Consider the following 26398-nt stretch of genomic DNA (forward strand, 5'->3'; position numbering starts at 1 on the left):
TGGGATTCCCATGTTCCCTGAACTGACCTCCAGTACAATACAGAATATATACTTTCCCCATTAATTCTGTAACTTCTAATGGATCTAGCACATTTTTAGCAACATAAATATTTAGGCAGATGTCCAGTAAACTGTCAGACTATCTCACCCACATAGGAGGGAGACGTCCAGTCTTTTTTTGGAGCTTACTCTGGGCTAAATTTATTGCTCAAGCGAATACAGAAATCTCCCCAAAGTCCCTAGTGTCCTGCTGATCCCATTGAGAGCCAGTTACGTCCTGGTCATTTTAGCTGATGTGTGATTGCTTTCCCAAATCTTTGACTAATGCTAGGAGGACCCTCTGAGTCTTCTATCTCCAAACATTTAATCCACACCTGCAATGGTTTTCCCTTACAAGGACATTAGGACAGCCACGGTAAACCAGAGCAAAGGCCCATTTTGCCCAGTATATTTTTTCCATCAGTGCTTAAACACTGATGTCTGGGAATACCAGAGAGATGGGACATCTGCTGCTTTTCTCCAACTGCCTTCTCAGGGCCCCACCATTTCAGCTCAAAGACCTCCTAGCTACAATAAAGTTCTCGGGTGTTTATTAAACTTCAAAGGATTTCTCTTCCCTGAACTTCTTTGGAGTCTGTAACTTGTTGCTACTACCACACACAGTGCCAGAGAGCTCCACAGCTTAACTTTATTCAGCTGCCCTATCTGGCTGTTGTTGCTGTGAAACTTAAATTTATGAAATACCAAACAGAACTGCTCCCATTCTGGCAACATTTTTCTCCCTTTGATAGGGCCTATAGGATTTATTACTGCTTTAGCCTTTCTTGTACTAGTTCCAAATTTGTCTTTCTCTCTGGTCTTTTGACCAGGGGTTATATTATATTGAACAGGACTGAAAAGCTGGGTAGTCCTAACTAATTGGAATCTGTCCCTGCCTTCTAGAGTGGCACTAATAGAAAAGAATCAATATTTTAGAAAATTACTGCTGCTGTTCTATGGTAAAAATGAATGAGCTTTTTCTCCCTGCAAGAATGTGTCACATGGAATGTTTTATATCTCATATTCTAGAGATTTTTCTCTCTTAATACAGGTTCCTCCAAGCATCTATAAGCCTCCAAAGGAAAAAAAGCAATTAGAGGAAATCAAAACAAAAAATATCCAGAAAGCAAAAGTAAGTCTATTTTGTTCTTGTTCTATTACTTCCTTTCTTCTAAACTGGTTCTTCTGTATTGTTTCATCTTCACAAATCTTAGAACTTTATCTGAAACATATCTGCTTTTGTACCTAAACAGCTCATGGCTTTTCCTCTAGAGTTATGAAGTTTGTATTCTCTACTCTGTTTTAGCACCCTTTTCCTATCTTCTTTATTTTATTATTAATTGTCTGAGACAAGGTCCACCTTTTACTCACTATATAAGTACCATAAGAGAAGTTTTGCAAGCAGCCATGTAAAGTAGCAGAAACATGATTACTTTCTTTTCTTCACAATAGTTCTTCTAGTCCCACAGGAGATGTGAATACTTAAGGTATTCATTTATTAAGGCTTCAAATTACAAAATAAGTTCAATACTTTGGGTTTTTCTGTAGTAAATGAAAAATAACCATATGTTATTCACTGTTTTAAAATACCAGCAGATTCTGACTTCTTTTATGTGCAGACTTCATACTCTTACATACTCTTCATACATTCCTTTCAGCAGACTGAGAGAGTGGGAAGTCATCCTGGTTTGTAAAGAAACAGAGTACATGGTCCATGTGTTAAGACAGCAGGAGAAGGGAGGGCCTGGAAAATACAAACAGATCTAGCTATTTGATCCAAACTTTGACATGAATCTTGTTCAATGAGGTAGCTCATAGTTAAAGCAGATTGTTGTCGTCTTCTTCTTGGAAAGGAATTAATTAAATGTCCATTTCCACTTTCCTTCCCCTTCCCCTTCCCCACACTGCAGTGACCATATCCAATCAAATAACAGTAAAAACTTGATAAAAGGTATGCCATGTGACATCTTTTTATCAGCACTGTCCCACCCTCATTCTGAAAATGCCTGACTCTAGTTTTCACTAGCCAGGACAAGTTCATTCATTACTGTTCTGGGCTCTCCTCATGTCCATGTGAGAGGGGCATTGGAATATATTCCTAAACTATAGTGAAAGCTTTAATGTGTGACAGATTCTAGGAGGATAAACTTTGCATTCCTTTTGGTGGCCCATCACATTACCTATGCTTGATATTTCATTAGGAAACAATACACCATTATTTTTTATCCTTTTATCATTTCCATATTGTGGAAAAAGCACGTCTATTTGTCTGTGTGCTTATTTGCATGTTAAAAACTTCCTAGAAAAACTGGGAAAGAAAAGCCAAATATCACAATGCCTATACCATCAAAAATTTATGACAACTGTAAAATCACTTAACAACCAGCTACATTCTTCAGTAAAGAAATTGCATTAATACAAGAAACAAAGGAAAACACCCACAGAAATTATAACTGCAATAACAGCAGTTTTTGTCATTTCTGGAATGTTATTAAAGGAATCCAAAGCATTCACAAAGGTCAATTCCCTGGACTGTTTGCTAAGCAAGCTGAAATGATGGGTCCTAGCAGAAATATGCATGAAAAATGCCGTTTGTTTCAGAGCATTTTTGTGGAAGCTGTAGCTGTAATTGTAAGAACCACGTCCGAGCATCTGTGTGGAGTGAGAACACTGGAAGCCACTCTCTAGACAGTTATAGAAACACTGATGTTATCAGCTGCTGCCCAGAAAGCCATTAGAAAATCTAATCTGCACAACTTTGATTAGAGGTTTGGTTTACAACCAAAATAAATATGCAAAAACTAGAAATGCGTTTGCCTGTACTTCCCCCCTCATAATGACAGGGAAATTACTGCCAAGGGTGTGCCTATTCAATCAGCCTCTGGTGCAGTGATGCCCTGAGCATAATCCTCTAATGTAACTCAAAACCAAAGCCATTGTTTGTCAGTTATCTGGAAACAGTTACTGCCTATGGTACCTAGGTGCCATAGATAATTATGCTGCTTTTACGCTGAAATCTGGACAAGCAACATGTTTCTTATGGGCAGACCTATCAAAGGCCTGATGTCCTGTGCAAAGCAAACATCCAGGCAGAACTGTGTAGAAAATCAATACTTGCTTACTTCAAGTCTTTAATCAGGGATGAAAATTTATGTAAATACTAAGTCAAGCTTTTGTAATCCATCTTGGGACCAAGCGTTGTTTCGTATCTTCATTAATGACACAGATGAAGAAATCAAGTGCACCCTCAACACATTTGCAGGTAACACCCAGCTGAGTGGTGCAGTTCACGCACCTGAAGGATGGGATGCCATCCAGAGGGACCTGGACAAGCTCAAGAAGTGGCCCACGGGAATCTCATGAGCTGTAACAAGACCACGTGCAAGGGCCTGCACCTGGGTCAGGACGGCTCCTGGTGTCAACACAGGCTGGGGATGAACAGATCAAGAGCAGCCCTGAGGACTTGGGGGTGCTGGTGGGTGAGGGGCTGGACACAACCCAGCCATGGGCACTCACAGCACAGAAACTACCCTGTCCTGGGATCATCCAAAGCACTGTGGGCAGCAGCTGAGGGAGGGGATTCTGCCCCTCTGCCCCGCTCAGGTGAGACCCTTCCTGCAGAGCGACATCCAGTGCTGGGGTCTCCAGCACAGAAAGGACATGGACCTGTTGGAGCAAGTCCAGAGGAGGCCACCAAGATGATCAGCACCTCTCCTATGAGGAAATGGCTGAGAGAATTGGGATTGTTCTGCCTGGACAAGAGAAGGCTTTGGGGTGACCTAACTGAGGCCTTCCAGTACCTGGAGGGAGCCTACAAGAAGGATGGAGAAGGACTTTTTACAAGAGCAGGTAGTAACAGGACAAGGAGGGATGGCTTCAAACTGAAGGAGGGTAGGTTTTGATTAAATATTAGGAAGAAATTCTTAACTGTGAGGATGGTGAGGCACTCGCACAGGATGCTTAGAAAAGCTGTGGATGCCCCATCCCTGGAAGTTTTCAAGGCCAGATTGGATGAAGCTCTGAACAACCTGGTCTAGTGGAAGGTGTCCCTGTCTGTGGCTGGGGGTTTGGAACAAGATGATCTTTAAGGTCCTTTCCAACCCAAGCCATTCTATGAGTCTGTGAATATAGTGGTTGGGGCTACAAGGCTTTTTGAGACACAAAATTATTCTTAGAGAATTTTAATGTACCACACTCTTTAAGTTAATTGTTTTAATTTTAGGATCTGCTCCTGAAAGCAAATACTAACCAGTTCAGATGTGCAACCATCAAACCTGAAAAGAGAGAGGTATGATACAAAATACATGCCTAAAAATCGCCCAGTATGAAGATGAAAAATATCTGGAGTATTTAGATATATCTTAGAGTATTTGAAAAATTATGTTTATTTGGGCTTAGACATTATGTGCTATGATTTATAGCTATAGTGTCACTTCACATCCCTATACCAACATTTGCCTCTTTGATGCACAACCCCCTTTTCTTATACTTCTGGTGCTGCTTTATTATTTTCCTGGTTTTGAGACAAGCAACCTTTCTGTGAAACTGCTCCAACAAATCTCCAAACTGGCAATATTTCTCTAAATCCACATACTATTTTTCCATTAACTTTGATGCCACAGAGCTGCCAAGCTGAGGGAATAATGGTCCCACTCATACAGAATTCTTGCTTTGGTTGATTCCCAGTTCACAGTTATGTCACCAAACTATGTACGTAATATATTCATTTCAGCATCAGTGCTGCATATTCTATTCACTGTGTTCACCCCCATGATACCAGAGAGTTTCACATCAGTATCTATAGCTAACATCATTAAATTAATAAGCATCAGTAGAATTCTACTACTAATTAATAATTTCATGAAGTGTGCTTTGACATCCTATTTTGTCTTCTCAGTATCTATTTCAGTTAAAAGCTATATGTTTATCTATATGTGTAAGTAATATTTCATAGTCAAACAAAAAATTACTGTTACTTCATAGCATTATTTTAGTCTATATTTGAACCTACCTTTGTGCGGTCATATGCCCACTAAGTTGCGTGTACATAGCAAATTTTTGTGGATATTACAATTCCAAAATACATCCCCTGTGTATTTGTTACTCTATATGAATATTCAAGTGTTAGCTTTGATAAATATCTAATATCTTTTGCTGTATAATTGAAAATTTGTTTCTGAAATGAAACAATGTATTTTTGGTTTGAACTGCAGAATATACATGACCATATGGAGAGTAAACCAGCATTCAAGGCTCAAAAGATCCAAAGCAAGGTGAGTAACCTTTAAGGTACTGTTGTCAAATGTACTTGAAAATTTGACACACATGCAGATCCTGTGGTAATGGAAACTTGACTCGAATCCATGTTTTTACACTAAGGTCCATGGCCAGGAGCATGGGATGGATTGGGTCTATGGCTCATACGTTTTGTCCTATGCACCATTAACAATCCACAAAGAAATGGTCAGGGAGCAACAAGAGTGGGGCTACTCCATGAGGGAAGGGAAATAAGGAGCCAAAGGTAATGCAAGCAGGTCAGCAGGCAGTGCCCTCACCAACCAGGATACAATACCTGAATGTGAGGAGGTTGGTGGCAGTGATGGGTTCTGCTGACAGCAAGTCACCCTTGCACAAAACAAGGTAACAAGTCAGGTGTGGGGTCCACCCAACAGTCCAGTCAGGAGACAAACCTACAACAGCAACCCAGGTCTATGACAGCAGGACACAGAACAGGAGAGACAACCAGGAGTGGAAAAATTCCCAGCACAATGGGAAAGAACTGAAACCCATTTCTGAGTGTAAGTGGGACTCCCAGACCAGTGAGCAGATGGTGTGAGTGGAGGTCCTGGGTGAGGCTGGTCAGGGTGACTAAAATCTTTTGGTTCCCTGAGGTAAATTGTGTGCAGTTGCACAATGTAACCATATTGCCTTAACAGTGTTTTCAGTTACAAAGGCAGAAGATTTTATATAAAACAGTATGAAATGAGAATTGTCCCCAGCAAAAAAAGCATTGTAAAACCTTGGTTTAAGACCTCAGCGTAAGGACAGAAGAATCTTGCATCAGTACATTGCTGTACAAAATGAGATCCTAAAGAATGCTGAGCAAACATTCCAGCTAATGACTGTCTGATACACAATATACAATCAGGCTGGATGTTTGCCTTGTTTCCTTCAGACACATAATGAGGTCATGAAATCCACTATTCTGATTGCTTCTCTTCTAGAATTTTCAAGGGTCAGAGAATTGTAAACATGGAAAAAGAGCTGTTCAGCCTTAGCAGTGTAATACATGGAAACTCACATTTCTGTTTCTGCAGTAACTGCACTACGGATAATCATCAGTCTTATATAATCTGGCACGTTTCATTTGTTTCAAGTTCTTATGCAGAATAATTTCAGGTGGAATCTGTGCTTGTATTGTGATCTCAAATATCTTGTGAGCAGGTCTGCCTACTCTTTAAAACTATGTACTTAGGTACAGCTCATAAACACTGTGAAAAAATTGATTCTCTGTTTGGGGGACTGGGCATCTGGCAAGCATTTCTAAAGCCTGTCTGGCATTTATAACACACTGAAGTTATCTTTAGTAACAGTATCAGCTACTCAGTCTACTTGCTTACAGTCCAGCAGCATTTAAATTACTGTAAAGTAATAAGATCCCGGTTCATTTTGCACAAAAAGAAGGAGGAAAAAAACCAAACCAGAAAACATTTACATAGTTAAAACAAACACACATGACCTGTAATTACGTGGGCTCAGTTCAAAACTCTGTATATTCCACTGCTCTTCCTGATAATATAAAATACTAAAACTTTTGTGCAGACTAACAAGAGTCAAACCATCTGCCTAAATTGCATCAAGGAAAATATGGATCTGGCATCCTCTGGCATTGATTAGGGCCACTTCTAAAACTTGCTGATATCTCCTCTAGATGCATAAACAGTTTTATCTTGTCTAAACACATTTGCCTTAAAGGCTGGTTAGGTGATATTCAAGATGCTGCTATAACTTTCTAGCAGAGATAGGCATATTGTTATTGACTTTTAAGATACTTTCTATTCCTGTTGCCTTCCTGCCTGTGCAACTCTCTGAGTAGACAAATCCTAAGAGGAAGGTTTATCCAAGATGTATATACAAAATTTTAGTCTATCTTCAAATTAATGAAATTATATAATGTTTTAACCAACCAGTATTTTGCTTTCCCCTTTTTAAAACACACACAGTATATGGGTTTTTTTTTTCATTTTAGAGACATATATTATGTGCAGCAGCAATTATTTCTCTTGCTGTTCCAAAGTATCTATTCATCCTTTTCACTGGGAGAATGAGACAGTACAAATGCATCATCACTCTGTCTCAGTCTGCCTCTTACTCATATCATATTTGCTCTTTACATTTTTATTGGTTTTGGTGAGCTATTGTATGTTCATTAGGTGGCAATAGTGAATATGATATTTTTCCACAACAATTAGAGTGTTCAGCAATTTTCCCAGTTATTTCCATTTTCTCATCTTGAAAAAAGGGAGGATATCCCATGACAGGAAGAGAATGAGTAAAATTCAGAGCTTCCTTGATACTATATGACATAGAAGAATCTATTCAGTTATTTTCCTTATACCTGCCTGCATATGTCTTGGGAGTCCTAGTTATTTTGACAATATTGCCATATTTCTGTTTCAATAAACAACCATATTTCTGGTCAATAAACTGTGAAACTAAACTTAAAGGCATTTCCATAATCATTCTTAGTTCAGCTCTCTACCCAAATTATACTTGGTAAATACAGAACATGACATCTGTATACACTGAAAATTGTCAAAAGTATGAAAACATCTACATGTGTCAGAGAAAATGTCTACTCTAAGGAAACATTTTATACACAGTACAGGCGTAAAATGCAAACTGTTCATATAATGCAGAAGGCTTTGGGATGTATTGAGAAGCAGATCAAAAGGTAGAACATCACTGGACATTAAGAAGTCATAGTAAGTCGAACAAAAGAAAAAAAATATATTGGTTTGGATTCTTTTCCTAAATTCTTCAAGTTATCATCATTTTATCAAGAAACTGACAAATAATTAATTTTTGTGCATTAAAATATGCTATCTTTGTAAAAACAGTAATTTTACTTAATGAATTCTAGGTGATGGAATGTGTTGCTCTCTCTTCAACCTACCTAATTAATATAAATTATAAAGCATGCTTTTTTCCAGTTAGCTTACGTATTTCAGGAGTCTGAAGTTCATATTTGTGCATACAACATTTGCAGTATGTAGCTTGAGTGATTCTGTGCATCTGTTTCTCAGCTACTCATTAAGTTCTTAATTTGGAATTTAAATATAGGTTTTAATTCTGAACACAGAACTTGTCTGGATTTAAGTAAAATGTGTTATGAATAAGCTTTGTTTTCTGCAGGAATGATCCCAGTTCTTATTCCAGCTGCATTGCTTTGCCTTGGTTCAGATCAGGTCTCTTACATGTGTCTGCAAAGGTGACCCATTTTTTCTGAATACCCTACCTGTGCAGGGAACAATTTTAACTGGCAGAGAAATTGATCCCTTCCTCCCTCAGTATTTAGAAGTTGTCTGGGAGTCAGTCTTAACACAGTATTTCAAAGAGTGAACAAAGCAGCCACAGGATCTAGTCCAAGTTACACCATGAGTTTGATTTCTCCTAAAAAGTCTGCATCTATTACTCCTGGAAGCACAAACAATGAAGCCTGAAAGTTGCTGAGAACTGTTCTTCACTTCTACTGTCTAGAAAATGGATATGGCAATGGGTGATTCCAGTTGTCTTGTAAATACTTTTACATTGTAATAGTGATTATTTATAAAATGCTTCTAAGATCTTCTATGAAGGGTGCCGCTTATGTTTTACATCACTGTTTTGGCTAACCGACCGTCTTTCAGAGAGGCAGTTTATTGTCTTTGTCCAAAACAGATGGAATCCCTTTGCACAATGTATATGAGCACTGGAACATATGAAAGGAAGTGAAGACATTCTATGGGATTTTACATGGTCCAAGAGTGATTACAAATTTATAATCCACTTGGGGGACTTTGCTGATTTCTTAAGCAGCCTGAATGGTTTATGAACAGCAGGCAATTTCATTGTGAATGTCAGATTAATGCTAGATGAATGCTTTAAGCAAAATTTATGCTGTCTTGGGTCAATTTATTTAACCCACTGAGATGTTTTTATACTCTGTTTTATGGTTTACATTACTAACTACAGAATATACATTCCCTTTCCTGACAGATTGACAATATACCCATTAAATTAAACACAGCGGCTATTTTGAGGGAGGGTGCCCTCTACCAGAGGAAATTGGAAGAGGAGCTCAAAAGGTATGACTACACTCCACCCAGGACTGCTTTTCACATCCCTGGATATAGGATAATTATCCACATTAAAAATAATTAAGTAAATTCCAGGTAAACTAAACTAATGGATCTTTTGTAAGGCATTCTATTCTATAAAAACAGTTGGCAAATGAAGAGAGAAGTGGATTGAAGAGAAAGCCTACAGTAAAGTCATTCTTTTTATGTAAATGTTGTAGAATGTTACGGTGTTCTGATTTAGCACTCTGGCTAGTGTGCACTTGCAAAGTACAAGATCACTTTTATATTTTTTCCAATTCTCCAGAATAAATAATGACCTGAATACATATCTATTTCTGTGTCCTTTGTACAAGATGCATCTATATTAAGCCAAATAATTTCATATATCTCCATTTTCTTTAATGGTTGTGGTCAACTACATGCCAAATTTGATACTTGAACTTGTTTATATGTATACAAAAAGACCTTTCCATTTCTATCACAGTAAGATACAGCACACTAGGAATGTGCTGTTCCTTAAAGCAAGATAAGCCAAGATCTGAGAATGACAGCAGGACATGTAGGGACAGTGTCCTCACTGATAGCAGTTCCATGGTACCCTGGCAGGCAGTGGGGCAGATCCAGGGACAGACAGCAGGGTCAGTCAAGGGTGCTGTGAAAGTCCAAAGGGATGAATCTGGGCCGAGGTCCAGCCAGGAAGCCAAGTCAAGCAGGCACAGTCAACTCAGCCCCAGGCTGGGTGCAGGCTGCTCTGTGGCATAGCTTAACAAGGACCAAGGCTGTTAACATGGACTTAAATGTGTCTCCTGGGAAGAAACTACACACACACCAACCAGGAGTTTTCATAGCTCTTCCTCACACAGTTCTTTTCACTCCAGTCCCATCCAATGTTAGACAATCACACTGCAACAGAGCTGTCTTTGAACACAAGCACTGAATCCATGGTGGTGGAGAAGGTGGGTAATAAGAGTTTTCAGGTCCTTCTGGTGCATTTAAGGCTCTAAGAAATTCTGACATAAGGATTCCTCTGGCATAAAGAATCCTTATTCAGCAACACAGGTTTTCAGAGGATGTTGACTAGGGAGAGGGTGACTCCTGGAAGGCCACTGCAGGTTGTATTTCATAGCCAGAATCACAGAACATTTTCACTGAAAGCCTTCACAAAGATAAAACTATATCATGTCATCTTGCATTAGTATTACTTCTAATCTACCTGTCTTAGCAGGCTAAGCACTAAATATAGTTAAATTTTTAAATTTTATATTTTAAATCCTGAAAAGACTGTGTAAGTTTGGATTTGGTCTTTGGACCTAGCAGGTTTTGGTTCATTCATCAGGATTCTAGCAAGTAGATATTATACATCACTCAGGTTCTGTTATCAGCTACTCATGTATATTGAAGTTCTTCCGTATTACATACGCTACCGTTCATTCTAGCTGGCAGAATGTGTTCCACTCAGCACAGGAATAGATTTTCCCTGTAACTTGACACTATTTAATATTAGCAAGTTTTAATCTTCAGCTGCATTTAACACAAAACAGATATATATAGATAAATACATATAGATATATAAAGAGATAGATGTATCACAGGTATATGCATTGGGGAGCAGCAGTAGGATGCAATTCACTCCATGTTTGTGTCTGTCCTAGTTATTGGCTCATTCCCTCCTCTGCTGCAGGACTTTGATGGGCCTGCCCCAGGGCTTTGCTATGCTTTTCTCTCTCAGCTGAGCACAAAAAATAGGGATGTGACTTTCAGCTTAACAGCTAAATACTTCTTTGCCTCAATACAGCAATATTATTTAATTGACAAAATACAAAACAGAAATTGTGTTAAGCAGAAGTTTTTTGTTCTCTGTGTTAAAGTGGACAAGAAGATTGCCAAAGAGAAAAGTTATTTGTTCTTTCTACCTCTAAGCAAAGCAGTGCTTTCAGAAAATGTTCATACCTTTAGCCTTATTCTCTCTGCTCCTTACGAGAATCCATACACAGATAAAGTTTGCCCTCTCTTGGGGCTTTGATTACTGAAAACTTTCAGGTCCATGCCCTATGCACTTTCTTCCAGTCTGGCTTTCTCAGGCTTTCCACATAGTAGGAACACCTCTTAGACTGGAACTAAAATGTATCTGACAAAGGACGTTGTGATGATTGCCTTTTTCTCTGCAGAGATTAAACACTTTCTATCAAAGACTACTGGAAATGTTTTACGAACCCAGGCAGGGCTACAAAGCCACATCCCGAGAATAGTACACTCTTTTTTCCTCTCTTGCAGAATTGAAAATTTGCAACAAGGGGCTGGAGACCCATCTGAATTCTTGGAATGGCAGAAACAGATGCGCGGAAAAGATTTGGAAGAACAGCTGGCTGAAATAGAGTGTAGGAGGCTTCAAGGAAAACTGAGTCATGAAGAGGCAGTTCTAGCCCGTCAGAACGTAATTCAAGAAAATAAGAAGAAAGCTGATCTCTTGAGAGAAAAGGTAATACATACAGGGATGCTCAAATCTTGCTGACCTCCAATCTGTGCAAAACATAACAGAGATGATACTTATTATAAGAAGGCGTAAAAGTTCTATGCAGTATCTTTGCTCACTGGAGTCTGTAAACAAAGAGAAAAGAGTGCTATAACTTTCAGATACAGCAGTGCTTATACACTGAAGTACTTTTTGCAAGTGTTTGATTTGATTAACACTTATGAAGTAAATTGAATAAAAACAGGTCAAAGCATGGTCCACTATATTCTGTCCTTATGCAAACCCTTTTTGAACAGATACTGAGACACTAAGCACCATTAGCAATGAAATCAACCATATATAACTGATTTCTTTATCTTGTTAAAATAAGAGCCACAAATATGAAAGAATTTGTTTTCTTAAATTTGTTTTCTTTCTTTCTATAATTCAATTTACTTTGTATTATTTGACACATCTAGATCTGTCTTAGGGGAAAATTCAGGCAGACAACCCTCTCTGGACCCATCTATATGGAAAACTGAGTATTTATGCCAAGAAATATTTTCACACTGTTTTCAATCTGGCGAATCACAGTTTCTCAAAATCATTGCCAGATCTTTTCGCTATTTTCACAAATCACATTACATTTTCCCAGTGCTTTTCCTATAAAATAAATAGGTGATCAAGAGTCAACAAATACTATAGATTTTAAACTTTTCATAGCCACTATCACGGGCTTTTCTTTTCTATTAGTCCAGTTTGTTGCTACACCCTCTAGCCCAGTACTTGTCTCTTGACCATCCCTCAAATGTCTGTGAAGTGTCTCAACAACGTAAAATGGGACCACAAATGTAAAAAATTTTCATAAAGACCATGCTGAAAAAGGAACATTTGCTTGTTGAGCTCCTTTTCTGTCCTATAAAACCTTTCAATCTTTTTTGTCATTGAGTCTTCATATTTGTTTAGAAAGACTATAGCAAGAAGTTAAAGTGAACAACCCCGGTATGTACAACTGAGGATACTGTGATCATTCACACTCATTCCAAAATTATTGCAATTGTTATATTCACTTCAACTTCAGAGCATATGTGTTTTATTTGTTAGCAGAAATGTCCCAAAATGAACAGATTTGGGGATGTGCAAATAAAGCTTGTTCTAACCTGACCAATTCCACCTAGCTCCCTTTGCTTGTCACCAAGCAGGGCATTTCATCCTTATGCAGATCTCGAAGGGTACTGAGCACCAATTGCCCTTTCACCAATGTTCAGCTCTTGTGCTGACCCTCTTCCTTTTCCAGAGTTTTAAAACTCTGGTCTTCCATCTGAAATAGGAAGAACAGCAAGGAATCTAGTGTGGGAAAATCCATTTTCCTGTTTTTTGTTCCTTTCCTCTGACAAAGAAAGGAACATGATACCTAAAAGTGGACTTTACATTACAGAGCTACGACTTGGGCCCAAGAAGTTCCTGCAGGCACACAACCAGCAGTGTATTAGATTTGCACACTTCCTGCTGTCTCACAAACAGAAATTACTCTTTCTGTCTGCTCTTGGAAACATAGGAGGGAATCATGGAAAATAGCAGTACAAATGTCATGCAAGGCAGTTGTGTGTAAATAAAACACAGAAGAAGGGAGCTTAAATCTGGGTCTCTATCTTGTCCCGTGCTACTTTTGTGGATGATGTAATAGTTTGAATCCAATTGTCCTTGCCCTGTTTCAATGATTTGAGGCACTCAGATCACCAGTTATCAGGAGTTTTATTCACCTGTTTATTTGTGATTTAGAAAGCAGAGCTGATGCACCTGTATGCAGAGAAACGTCTACAGGAACAGAAAGAAATGAAAGAGCTGGTGGAACAGGTCACAGAAGGACACAAGAATGTAAAGCAAGTAAAAGCAAAGATCCAGGAATACAAACAACAGATAGGTATTTATATATTGCCAGAAAAATGAGAGGTGATGCTAAATATCCCCAAATTACTTCCTCTTTCTTTTAGTGGGCCAATTACAATTTTTACAGAAGGGAAATTGAAATTGAGGGCAAGATTCCCATGTATGTATGAATATGAGTTCAGGAATCAAATGGTAATGGGTAGATCAGAAACTCTAAGCTACTGGTCATGGGAATTACTCTTTGTTTAAGTGGGAGAAATGCATCACTAATGTTCTGCAACCAGTTTTCCTTCCATCTAAAAGTAGCACATGTAAATGACTCTACTTTTTGTCAAATGCAGTTATGAAGCTCAGATTCTTGTGATTTGTATTATTTTGCCCGACAACTGCCATGAAAGAATCATGGCCCAAGATTGTTGTCTTCTCCAGAAAAGACCATCCAGAGAAGACTGTAACTAAGGAAAGTCATCTTTGAGAAGGACGATATCCCAAGGGAGAAGGATGTTGCAAATCCAAGACAGACCGGTCATTAGGATAAAGGGAAATAATGTTACTCATCCTATCCTTAAGAAAAATCTTCAGTTAATTCATTAGCCAGTAAAGCCCAGGCTGTTCAGCTGACATGGCTGTACATATCCAGTACAGTGCCATGTAACATCTACTGTATGAACAGACTGCCTCTAGGTGGGCATATTTTGGTGAGCAGACTTCTCTGCCCGTGTGTCTCCATATTTGTACTCATAAGGATTGAGGCAGGGAGAGAGTGTTAGCCACCCCAAAATAGGCTAGCAGAGCCTACCAGCCTTTGCAATTCAGTCATTTCTAGGATATACATAGCTTGAAAGACTATGAATATTTTCTATTGTATAATATCCTTTTATTAAGTAATGAAACAGTATGCACAAATGAGAACAGAAATTACAAAGCAGTAATTCAAAGTGTCTGTGTATGTATATAGTACGTTTATGTGCTGAATAGGATAGATGGTGGAGGTGGGAAGTACTCATTTGTTTCTTTAATGATTCCTCCCACCGAAGCCAGACTGTTCCCTCAAGTACCTTTAGATCAGTAGTATTATTATCATTATTCACGAATGCGTATGAATTTCCTTCAGATGGACTACTTGTTAAAATAGGCAAACAGCTAACTGAGATTAATTCTTATCTTTCAGTTCAGCAAGTTTGTGAAAAAAGTGAAGAACTTCTCCGGCAAGCTTTAGAAGAAGAAGAGGAAAAGAACAGGAAAAGATACGAACTAATTCAACAAATACGAGCTATTGAGTCTATACCTAGCATCAGACACAAGTTTGTTGACTTAACAGAGGTAAGCTCAAAAGGAAAAACTACTGTTTTTACATAAATGTGTACTGTGTATGTTCAAAGGGATTGTGTACTGCAGATATATAGGTATATATACCCTTTTGCAAAACATTTCCCTTTCACTTCCTGTGAATACAACTTAATGGTCACTGACTAGTTTAAACTAGAAGCAAAGTATTATGGCACTTACTATTTGCAAATCATTTTAAAGTGAAAACTGAGAAGGAGATTGCAGTATCATCAAGTCTGGAAGAGAGCTGCAATATCATCCAGTCCAACTGTCAACCCAGAACAACCATAATACTATTTCATCAACCTATGGTAGTACATCTTTTTCAAAAGCACATCTTTTTATGTAAAAATAAAGACTGCATAAGACTGAACTCTTTTAGCAATTGTCTACTGATGCTACTGGTGACCATTGTTTAGGTGATTGGCAGACATGCAGAGTATGGAAGCAGAAACCACTGAGACAATATCACACAACCGGCCTTTCAGTGAAAAACCAGCGATGATCTCTTGTTACTAACTCAACTTTTGGAGCTTTAGGAAAAGAAGCTATGGGGACCAAAACTGCTGGAAATCTTCCAGCAGTAGAAATCCAAGCCTGGTTGTTTGTCATATTCTATTTTGTGGCTTTATTGCCCCTGGCCACTTATCTCCCACTCCCCTTATTTTCTTCTTCATCTCTCTTGGCTTTCCATCTGTTTCATGGACCACTGCTCAGAAGAGCCAGAGAATGAACACTGGAGGATGAGCACCTGACTATACTACTTATATGGCATCCCAGGCCAGAGAAGAGGAACTGAATTGCAGTCAATTCTTGAAGGCAAACTGAACATCTGAGCATCTATCTATGATGGAGCATCCTTCTCTTTTCCAGTTTCTTTTCCTTCCCCTTCATGTTCAGTTTTGGCAAAAGCTCACAAGCAGAAAGGTCACTGCTATTCTGTCAACAACTCACTCAGTATTCAATAAAAGGAGGATTTTTTTTAACATGCTATGGTACAAGGCATGCACCAAAGGTGTGTACCAAAACTATGTTAAGATAGACAAAAGAATATTAGTTGGAGTGGAATGGATTAAATTTTGCAAAGAAAGCTACACAGGAGCTCACTATTTGTGTGGGTTTATGCAAGTTTTCCATACATGCAGGCGAAATGAGATTGTAGCAAGGTGAGTGTTGCTCTTTATTCCCAAGTAACAAGTGATAGGACAAGATGAAACGGCCTCAAGTTGTATCAGGGGAGGTTTATATTGGGTACTAGGAAAAATTTCTTCCCAGAAAAAGTTGTCATGCATGGGAACAGACTGTCCAGGGCAGTGGTTGAGTTGCAATCCCTGGAGATGAGAAGTGGCACTTAAGGACACGGTTTAGTGGTTGGCTTGAACAAAGTATATGTAAGAGCAAGGGCCAAAAATTTAAAGCCTTCACAAAGCTGTTTGGAAATTATCCATCTTTGTTTGCAAACTAAGGTGCAGAAGTCTCTCATTAGATCTCAGAATCTCATTATCACTCGCACTGCAATGTAGATATTAAAAAGCCTTCATTAAACATTCAGGTTTGAATATTTTAAATTTGTGCATTAAGATCTGAATTTTCTGGGCACAAAGCATTGTTTAGTCCCAGTCATTTCAGATAAAAATAGTAGATACCATTATAGATCAAGTGCATACTTTGGAAATAGATAAATACAAAAAATGTGTATTTTTTAGTGTAAAGTCTGTTCTGGTTTCACACATTAAAAAAAAAAAGTAGATTTACACATTTTTTAAATTCAAAATTCTAATTAAAAGTCAAGTAGAATTTTTTGGAGAGCAAATACATTGTATTTATGATTAATCTTCTATATATTTTCCAATGCTTTTTCTTTAAATGTTTTATGAAAGATATGCTCTAGATTTTAAAAACAGTTTTTAAATACCAGTTGGTTTAGGACCATCCCTATATTTCTCGAAGTCAGAATATTTTCAGCATGGATTGGAACACAATCAAAATATTTCATTTACTCTCCCCTTGGTATTTACAGTGTTATTTAAACCTATATTTCGCGTTCTCTAGACTGGTGGCCATGGTTTATTTGGTGAAATGTCAATAGTGGAACTACGTGAACGCCTCGCCCTACTCAAGGAAGCACAGAAGGCAGCAGAGGAAGAGAAGAGAGACCAGATAATTCATGAAAAACAAGCTAAGGAACAACTTCTTCTAGACAAACTGGACCAGATTTCCCAATTCAGAGCAGAACTTGGACGAGCAGCTGCTTTAAAGTCAGTATAAAACAGCATGTGACATTTAAGACATTGCAACTTTGTTAATATTTTGCCAGCCCTTGAGGAGGAGAACAAGTACAGAGCAAAATACAGCCCTTTTATAAATCAGTATGACTTTTGTCAAGGATTACACTGGAGCCAGGATTTCCTTTTAATTCTTGAAAATAATTTTCATCATATTTAACAAATCTTTTTCATCATTTATGGTTGAAGACACTCCATAGGCTAGTGTTGACAGTATTGCCCCAGGATTCAGAGCCAATAATATATATTTAGAAAGAAGTTTTGCCTTTTTTCTGTTCCTTTTCAGCTAATCAGAACTAATTTGATGTTATTAGAATCATTCTAGCTTGCCACTTAAAGTTTTTTCTCATTCTCATCTGAACCAAGATTAGGGCTGTAATTTTCTTCCTTGAATTTCATCTGTAATGTGAAAAGGAAGGTCTTATTCTAGAAGTTAAAAATATTTTAGGAAGATTTTGTGATGGCAATAATAAGTTGGAAATTAAATACATTATAGCATTAGATCAAAAGGGAAATTCTTTGCTTACAGACTCTCTGATGAAATTCTGCATTCATTATTAATATTATTAATTAGAATATTTATTAATCATTGTCATAAAGTATCCATAACCATCAAAGATGCTTCACATATGCAGAAGACAGGGTCCCTTCCACATAGGTTTTAAAATCTAAGTTAAAGCTATTTACAAATAAAGCTGAGCAGGAAGAAAGCCTGTGTAGAAGTGTACATGGCACACCTCTTGACCATTTTTACTGCATCTTAAATATTTGCCACTGTTTTCTTTCAAATTGTCTTTCATATTTCCGATTTGTGGCTTTGAGAGATAAGTCCTTGTCTTGCCATATTTATTTTGCAAACTGATGTTCTGGCTGACATTAGGAAGACGTATTCTATCAGGCTACAAACACATGTTTTTAGACATGTCTTAGGTTCATGTGTATTGCCTGAAGGTGACTTCTCAGAGTTCAATTCATGTTATTCATTTATCATCCAGTTCCACATCTCAGTTACAGAAGGGAGTATTGATGTATTCCTTTCACTAGTTTTCACTCGTCTCAGCTCTAATTTGATTTGTTGCTGATAGTTAATCTCCAAAGACTGGGGTTTTACTATGATAGTATTTAAGAAGACAGTTTAATGTGTTTAATGAATCAATAACTGCAGCTGCAGTGGATTGACTGCACAGATCAGTGACCTTCTTTTCTATGGCATGTATCAAGAAAAGATTTTAAGACTTAAGAACCTGAAATGGAGTTGGAGCTGGAAATACACTCTCGTTGCTAAACACTCAGTATTTTGAAAGCCTGTGCGAGCAACTTAAGCCATTGCTTTCCATTAGAGATGCAAACTAAGCATTAAGAACTTGTGTGCTACATAAAACCTGTTTCACTAGTACCTGCTTAAAGAATCGTCTGTTCTTCTAGATGTGCAGTCTGTGAATTTTGTATAGGGCTGGGTTCCTTTAAACTACACTCTTTGGCTTAATTCAGAACTAAAACTCTTCTGATCCCAAAATAAGCTGTGCTTGAATGAGAAGCTTTGATTCACTTTTTGTTCTGTCATTTGAAGTGTTTTTTAGAACAGACCAGCATGCCAAAGATAGTAGAATCCAAATTAAATTATATACTACATTTCAAGCTTCTGAATCAATCAATCAGTCAGTCTGGTCAGATTCTTGATAAGTTATACAGTAATTTTAATGGAGCCCTGTTTGCTTTCTAAATGAAGAAATACAATGTTTCATTATAGATGTTAGAAGACATTTTCCTTTCATAGTTCCTAGGCATAAATTTATGTGTGTAACTTGGAAGTAACTCCTATAAAAAGGCATCATCATAGTATACCAAAAATGTTGTTCTTTGGGAGTGTATTTCATGCATTTTCATCCAGAATCCAAATCTCTGGTGTTATTTCTGTTAATACAGAAATATGGCTTGCTGGCCACGGCATTTACAAATGCTAGACACTTTCATGCAGTTTTTATTTCTCTCTATAGAAACTATGGGCTCTGTGTATTAAACCTTATTTGCAGACCTTGAATCCTAAAATACCTCTCAAATCAGTGTGAGTGATTAATTGTTTGGGCTCTATTCTTGATATGTTGCACAGGAGATGTAAAATTTTTATGTTTACAGAATTGATTCATCATTATAGGGGTAGACTAGCAAATCTTACCAATGGTCCTCATAAGTTAGCCTTATGCATCAGTATAAAATTACATGTTAGATCTTAAATTGCATATATTGAAGGCTATTGCTAATCAGCTAAAGTATGGCAGCTAAACTGCTGAACAAACCTGCTTTGGTGACAGCTGGAGTTTAATCTCTAACTTACTACGCAGGTTCCTTTCAATATCATTTACAGACATACATCTACACAAAAGAAGCACATTGTGCAAGCATATAATGAGCTATATTAAACAAAATAGGAAATGGAACATGAAAAATTACAGAGACATTGGCCTTTAATAGACTGCAAGCCATGACATCTATCACAGCAGTGGCTTTGTGAGTGCTTGCAGGATGGTATATATGCAGGATGTCCCTTTAACTGCTAGAATTTCACACAGTTTGAAAATCAGCACTGTCATTGAAGTGGACAAGCAATTCTGTTCTCAGCTTTTTCGAGCACCAGCAGATTTGTGTGTGTTTGAACACATGCTAATGTACTCAAGTGACATGCTTGTGTACTTGAAATGATGCCTTAGGTTCCCCTAAGGTTCTGTCAGAGGAGAGTGGCACTAATCCTCCTTGACTTCCTTGTATGTGAGGAAGGTGTACAGACTCCCAGAGCTCAAAAGTTCCCTACTTCCCCATCTCACACTGGGGTAATGGTGTAGCACGCTGGGCTCTCAGCACTGATGGTGCTCTCAGCAATGATGGTGTGTTTGCTAAGATGGCAAAGCACTCCTTTCTCTCCCTGCCACTGCCAGTGCTCAAACCCCTCCCTGACAAGGGGCACTGACCACACACACTGAGAGGAGTGTAACCCCTCTCTCGGTCTGAACTGGGAAAGGGTGGGCATAGTGTGAAGGCAGCCAAAGGAGGAAAAGGAGGAGAAAGAGAAGAAGGAAGAGGAGGAAATGAGTTCTTCACTATCATTGAAACAGAAGGGGGAAATTTAACAGCAATGACAGATCAGAAATATGAGATGAGAAGAGATGCTGTAAAAAAAACAAAGCCAGGCTTTTCTCAGTGGTGACCATTAAGATGACAAGAGGAGTATCAGGAAACCCTTTTTACTGTGAAGATGATCAAGCATTGGCACAGCTTGTCCAGAGAGGCTGTGGAGTTTCCATCCTTAGAGGTGTTCAAAAGCCATCTGGACACAGACCTGGGCAACCAGCTCAAGGTGGCTCTGCTTAAACAGATGGGAGTAGTCAAGATAACCCCCACAGGTCCCTTCCAGACTCAGCCATTCTGTGATTCAGTGACTGAACTTTGATTATACAGCTTCAAAATTTTTACTTCAAATAAGGAGAACACTGTTATGAATAACAATCACTTCCCCACCTAAAATTAGGTGCCTAATAAGTTAATTGTATTGGGAGGGAGTCAGATTTTGAGTGCTTAAATTACTCACATTAGTACAAAATAGTAATCAGTCTAATAGTGTAGTGTTCTTATATGTCAAAATAGTGACTGCCTTAACAGTGAATTGTTAACAGTGAATTGTTAACAGTTAGATACATTCACTTTGCTAACTGCAGTAACTTAGAATTATATGGACAGAAAGAGGCAAGGTACTGCGAAGTACAGACAGTCCTACTCACTGAGACTATGAGAAAATTAAAAAAAATGTTTATTGCACTATAAGTAATTCTGCTATTAAAAAATATTTGTGTTTATTGCACAAGACTCCTTTTTGTAAGCTGAACTTATAAATACAGTCCTACCTGCTTGATATTTTGGTGCCTAGAATGGCCAAGTGGTCATTTTTGCTCCACCTCCTACAAGTATTGAGTCAGTTAAGAGCTGTCATACATCTACCTCTTTATATTTTTGATGCAAAACTGGAGTTTGAAAATGTAAATGAAGAGCCAAATATAGATTATAGGAGGAAACCTCTGTGCAAATCTTCAAATTCGCCATTTTTTAAATATAGCTGAGAAGAATTTTCATCAATTATCACATAATTTTCTATTGATCTGGAGAGGATTTTTCTGTGTACTAGTCCATTCTGACTGGCTGTTACCTTACTTCCTTAGGAAATACATGATATGAGGTGACAGAGATCATAAGAGGTTTTTCTATCCTGAGTCCTCAAAGTTCTCAACTGACCACAGAAAACCAGAACTTTAAAATTCCTTTTTTCATTCCTTCCCCTCTTGGAATTTCTGTTATGATATGGTGTAGCATGTGAAAAACTATGGGATTGGCAGCTTTTTGGAATAGTGTAGAGGACTGACACAAGACTACATGTAGAAGAGGAATGAATATTACTCTGGGAATAAGCAACTATTTACAATGTTAATACAGAAGCAGCTGCTGCTCCTTCATGATGTTAAACTTCTTGACATATTTCCTTTAATTGTATTTACAAGAATCTGGATTTGCATTTAAGGAAAGGTTTTGTTGTTTATTCCAACTGACAAGATTTAATCATCAAGTATTTACTTAAAACCTTACTGTTATATTCTCCTATATCCTTTGGAATGCAATGCCTTGATACAGTGCAAGTAGAAATAACCCATGTCCTCAATTAGATTAAGTGATAGTACACAATTTTTAGATTTACAGTACAGTGTTAAAAATTAATCTCGGTGTAGCAGAGTATATCACAGTCTCAAAGAGGATAAGGAAATGTTATCCTAACCAGATAGCATGACACAAGGAGCAGAGAGGTTCAGGAAGTGTCTCAGGAAAGCAATTGGAAACGAGAAGCCAAGCTTAACTGCATCCCTTATTCAGAGTTCACAGTCACATTTCAGAATGTAACATAGGTCATATTTCCCCTTCATCTAGTTCCTGAGGATTTGGGGATCTCTAGTCTGGAATGGCTGCACTGAAGGAAACTGCTGCCACCGAGTTTCCTATAAGCAAAGATAAAGGTAACAAGGTGGGCAAAAGCCATCTCTCCCAAGATGAAGAAAGTGTTTGGATCCTTGGATTCTTATACAGACACTTTTTAAAGGCAAATTGGTGGGTTTAGAATCAGAAGGAACTTCTTCCTTCTTCCTCATCTGCCAGATTCTTGAAAAGAGTGTGTCTTATACTGAAAACACCCGAGATATAAGGAAAGAGTTCAATTGTAAAACATTTCTCTTCAAAAGGAAACTTGTCTGTGAAACTTGTCCTGCCACTGGCAGAATGACAGCTACAGAATCAGCTGGACAGTGCCCTGGTGCACTTTACTCTGGGCCATTTGGAGTCTTTATCTGGAAACATAAAAGACCTTTTATAAAGCTGTCGCAATGACCGCCACTGACCACTGCCCAGGCCAGCTCCTGCGGTGTGCGCCAGGAGTGGGGAGCAGCTGGAGGCTCTCGGCTTTAAAGCTGCTCCTCAGGAGCTCAGCTCTGCCCAGGGGAGCTGAAGCTCCAGGCACAGTGGCTGTCAGCAGTCCGGACGAGGGAGAGGATAAAAAGTACCAAGGAGGCTTACCACACGGGATAATCCAAGTTTATTGGAGACAACTCCCAAGAGACAAGCCTCGAGCAGCCCCAGGGAACCTCTTAGAAAGGGAGGTGTGACAATGGGGATGGCTTAACTGGGGACCAATAGAAATCTCTGAGGGAGGGATATGGACGACGATAGACATTTCCTTGGGCCAATAGCCTCAAGCGGAGGAGGGAAAGGGATCACATGCCCCAATGGGGCATCGAGGTTTAGGGATTTCCAAAGGGGGAGGTATCCGGAGGGGTAGGGTCTCGGGGAATTGATGGGGACCATATAAGGGTAAATTGGGAGGTTTCAGATGATGGACACTGGACCTTCGGGAACAACAGGAGAGGTTTGGGTGATTGATAGGGAAAGAGCTAGAACAAGGGGAGGAGAACAACCATGTAGGGAGCACCGGGGAGCGGCTTGGGTCTGGGGGAAACCAACTGGGAATAGGAGTGGGGAAGGTAGGGATGAACCATTGGGGTACAGAAAACTTACCTAAAAATACAATAAAGGTATCGCATCACCACAATAAAACTAACTTTGCCAGCTGTACCTAGCAGATCTAACATGGCTATACAATTGTGTGCATTCCTTGGAGGATCTGACACTTCCTTTACTTCTAAATCTGGCCAGAGAATCACAGCTTCTCATGACATAATATTAACTCTACAATTTGATCTTACTAAGCTAAATTCAAAGTCAATGTTGAATAAAAGAGAAAGTTGGATATTAAGTGAGTCACTATGTAACATGGTGTAACCTACATGGAGAAGTTGTGAGTAAATTGTGCCAATTAGGTGAAAGTATGAAAACCAGCTAAAATGTAAATTCCAGAGGACAGAAAAGTGGGGACAATATAAGAGAAGGAAAAAGGAAGGCTATGAAATAACCTCTCTGTTATGCCTTAATTTTATGCTGCACATGTTGCTATCAATTTATGTTCACACAGAGCAGCTAACCTTAATTAATACATCACCATCCCATTGATTCTGTATCTGGGCATTGGGATTACACAGAAAAGAATATCTTTTATTTGCCAAGGAATACAGCAATCAAGATGAATACTAATGATCACATAAGGAAAACTCCATAGTTTGCACAAGCAAAGAGCTGTGGTATCATTCCAGGTTCTGCACTTTTTTTTTTTTCTGAAGAATGTCATGTCAGGCTTGAAATACTCCAGATATTGTCATCATGGCATCCTGTGGGAAAAAAATATCCTATACGGTTTAGTAATGCTGTTCTGTAAACAAGAAGAGGCAAGTTGTGAGTATCACATTAAAGATATATGATTAAAATATATGATTTATATAGTATGAGTCTAGCTGGTTCTCAGAAGCAAGAGCAAATTCATCATTACCAAGGTAATATGTGCTCACATGGACTTATTCTGTGGGATGATATTATTTTACCTTCTCATTGTATCTTTTTGACTTTTCAGGCAAGAAGAAAAGAAAAAGTCCCAGTCTGGTGAAAGGCCCACGAAAGATGAACGCATTTTAAACCTGCAGAAGAAGATTGCAGAAAAAACAATGGAACGTAAAAAGCAAGAAGGACTCTTAAAGATTATCCCCCAGAAAACCAGAATCGTGTCAAACAAGGTCTGGTTATTACATAAGGAGAAAAGCTCTGCAATAGACCTGCTGTTCACAGACCTTTGCTCAACTGCCAGCACTGGCAAGGGGGCAGAGGCAGATGGTGCCATACATGGCTGGCAATAGCAACACCCTGCCTCCTGCATAGGCACAATTTCTCCAGCCGTGGCCTTGACCTCACCTTTTTGTCACACATTCTGCTACCACAGAGCAGGGCTCATCCATTCAACACCTGCCTTCCCACTCTTACCACCACACTTACCCCATCAAGACAGCATCTTACCCCCTCTCCAACTCTTGTCTTTCCCAGCTTTCCCATCACACCAAATTGGGATGCTTACCCCTGCTCTCACCCAAGGCATGTTACAGTTTATCATTCCCCTGGTTTTGTGGAGAGTTGCAGCAGTGTTTAAGTCATCCTAAACTGGGCAACCCACTCCACTTACCTTTCTATTCATCATGCTAAGTTTGATGTTAACAAGTTTCCCAATCGTTAGCAAACAAACCATGTTGTCAGCCAGCAGGATTGTCAAATAGAAGTTCAATGTATTCTCTAAAGAGAACCACTGTATCACCTGCAGTCTGATCATCTCTGTGTCTTCCCTGCAGGATTCTTTCCAATGGAACCATTGGAAAGAACTGGAAGAGAGTCGGGAAAGACAGTTCAGAATCCTTCAGCATGGTTTCATGGACAGAGAAGCAGCTCAGAAAAGGGAGCTCATTGCAGCAGCAAGAAGTGGAGCCAAAGCCTGTGTATTGCGCTCTGATCTAAAATAAAATACATTTGGAACAAATTCAGGCCTGCTGGAAATATCCCAGTGTACCTATTCACTACAAGGTTGAGTTTTATTCTTTATTTTACCTTTACAGTATGATTAGAAAAATGTGGGTCTTACAGGCACAATAGAATAAAAATGGGGGGGGGGGGGGGGGATGTAATAGAATTTATGTTATTTTATAATGATATAATGGTTAATTATATAATGATTTTTTCTGCTAGAATCAAAAGCTTTAAGAAACTGAAACTTTATTATCAGAGCTCCTACAGCATAATGGCAAATATCTGGGTAAGAATGTCGAGACCTGTATTTCTGGTTTTGTATATTATGCCATGGTTTGCTACGCTCATTTTTCCAAAAGAAAAAGATGAGGGCAAACCCCAAGGAACATTTGTTTACACATGCATCTTTTCAGAAGGCAGGGCCAACCCAAGTTCCTAGCACATCTTCTTACATGACTAATCATGTAAGAGGATTGCCAGTTTCAATGCTGTTTTAGAGGATGAGGGGAAAACTGTTTACAAGGTTTAGATGATGTGAAAGCATCCAGGAGCCAGTCTAGATTCAGTGACCCAGGCAGACCGTGCCTCTATTTGCAGATGCAAATGTCTTCAGTCCTTAAACAGTGGAAGGAGAACATAACATTGATCTCTTTAGGGAGCTGCTTCCAGAAAAAGTCAAAATTCTGTTACTCACCGAGAAGATCATTTACCCTCTGTGACAATTTCTATACTGTGTAAAACAGCCTTTAAATCACAAAACTTATCCAGGCACAAAACCAAGGAGCATATAAATCGGAATTAAAGTCTGCCCAGCAGTAAGACTACGTAATGTATTTCTGTTTTAACTCAGTGCCAATTACTAAGTGTTTAATTATGGCTATTGCAAATGTTTAAATTGAAAGAGACTGTCACTGACATTAGAGTGAGGCAGCTGCTTCTAATGTTCCCACAACATTGCATTTCTCACTTGTTATTGAAGGAGGTCTAATGGAATTCTTTTGTTGCCATCTAGCTGTGAAGATCACTTCCACAACCTGCAAGCTGATAAAATGTGCTGTATTTTTCACTCCAAGTAAATG

General features: G+C 38.6%; 1 protein-coding gene and 1 long non-coding RNA gene across 2 annotated transcripts in view; one reads left to right on the forward strand and one right to left on the reverse strand.

The window, feature by feature from the left end:
- CFAP99 (cilia and flagella associated protein 99) overlaps positions 1-25372 on the forward strand; it is a 51585-nt gene extending 26213 nt beyond the window's left edge. Inside the window, exons 7-16 of the mRNA XM_048305100.1 lie at positions 1091-1171; positions 4262-4327; positions 5253-5312; positions 9298-9386; positions 11655-11859; positions 13615-13756; positions 14894-15045; positions 17104-17309; positions 24385-24544; positions 25148-25372. Of these exons, the coding sequence (XP_048161057.1) occupies positions 1091-1171; positions 4262-4327; positions 5253-5312; positions 9298-9386; positions 11655-11859; positions 13615-13756; positions 14894-15045; positions 17104-17309; positions 24385-24544; positions 25148-25315 (1329 nt within the window). The 3' untranslated portion in view covers positions 25316-25372. The remainder of the gene's footprint in view (positions 1-1090; positions 1172-4261; positions 4328-5252; positions 5313-9297; positions 9387-11654; positions 11860-13614; positions 13757-14893; positions 15046-17103; positions 17310-24384; positions 24545-25147) is intronic.
- On the reverse strand, positions 24093-24976 carry LOC125326640. Its single transcript, XR_007203923.1, has 2 exons — positions 24356-24976; positions 24093-24145 (listed from the first exon to the last, which is right to left on the reverse strand). It is a non-coding gene; the product is annotated as an uncharacterized LOC125326640 (long non-coding RNA).
- Positions 25373-26398: the final 1026 nt, after the last annotated feature.

This window comes from Corvus hawaiiensis, chromosome 5 (genome assembly GCF_020740725.1).
Source record: "Corvus hawaiiensis isolate bCorHaw1 chromosome 5, bCorHaw1.pri.cur, whole genome shotgun sequence".
Classification (NCBI taxonomy): Eukaryota; Metazoa; Chordata; class Aves; order Passeriformes; family Corvidae; genus Corvus; species Corvus hawaiiensis.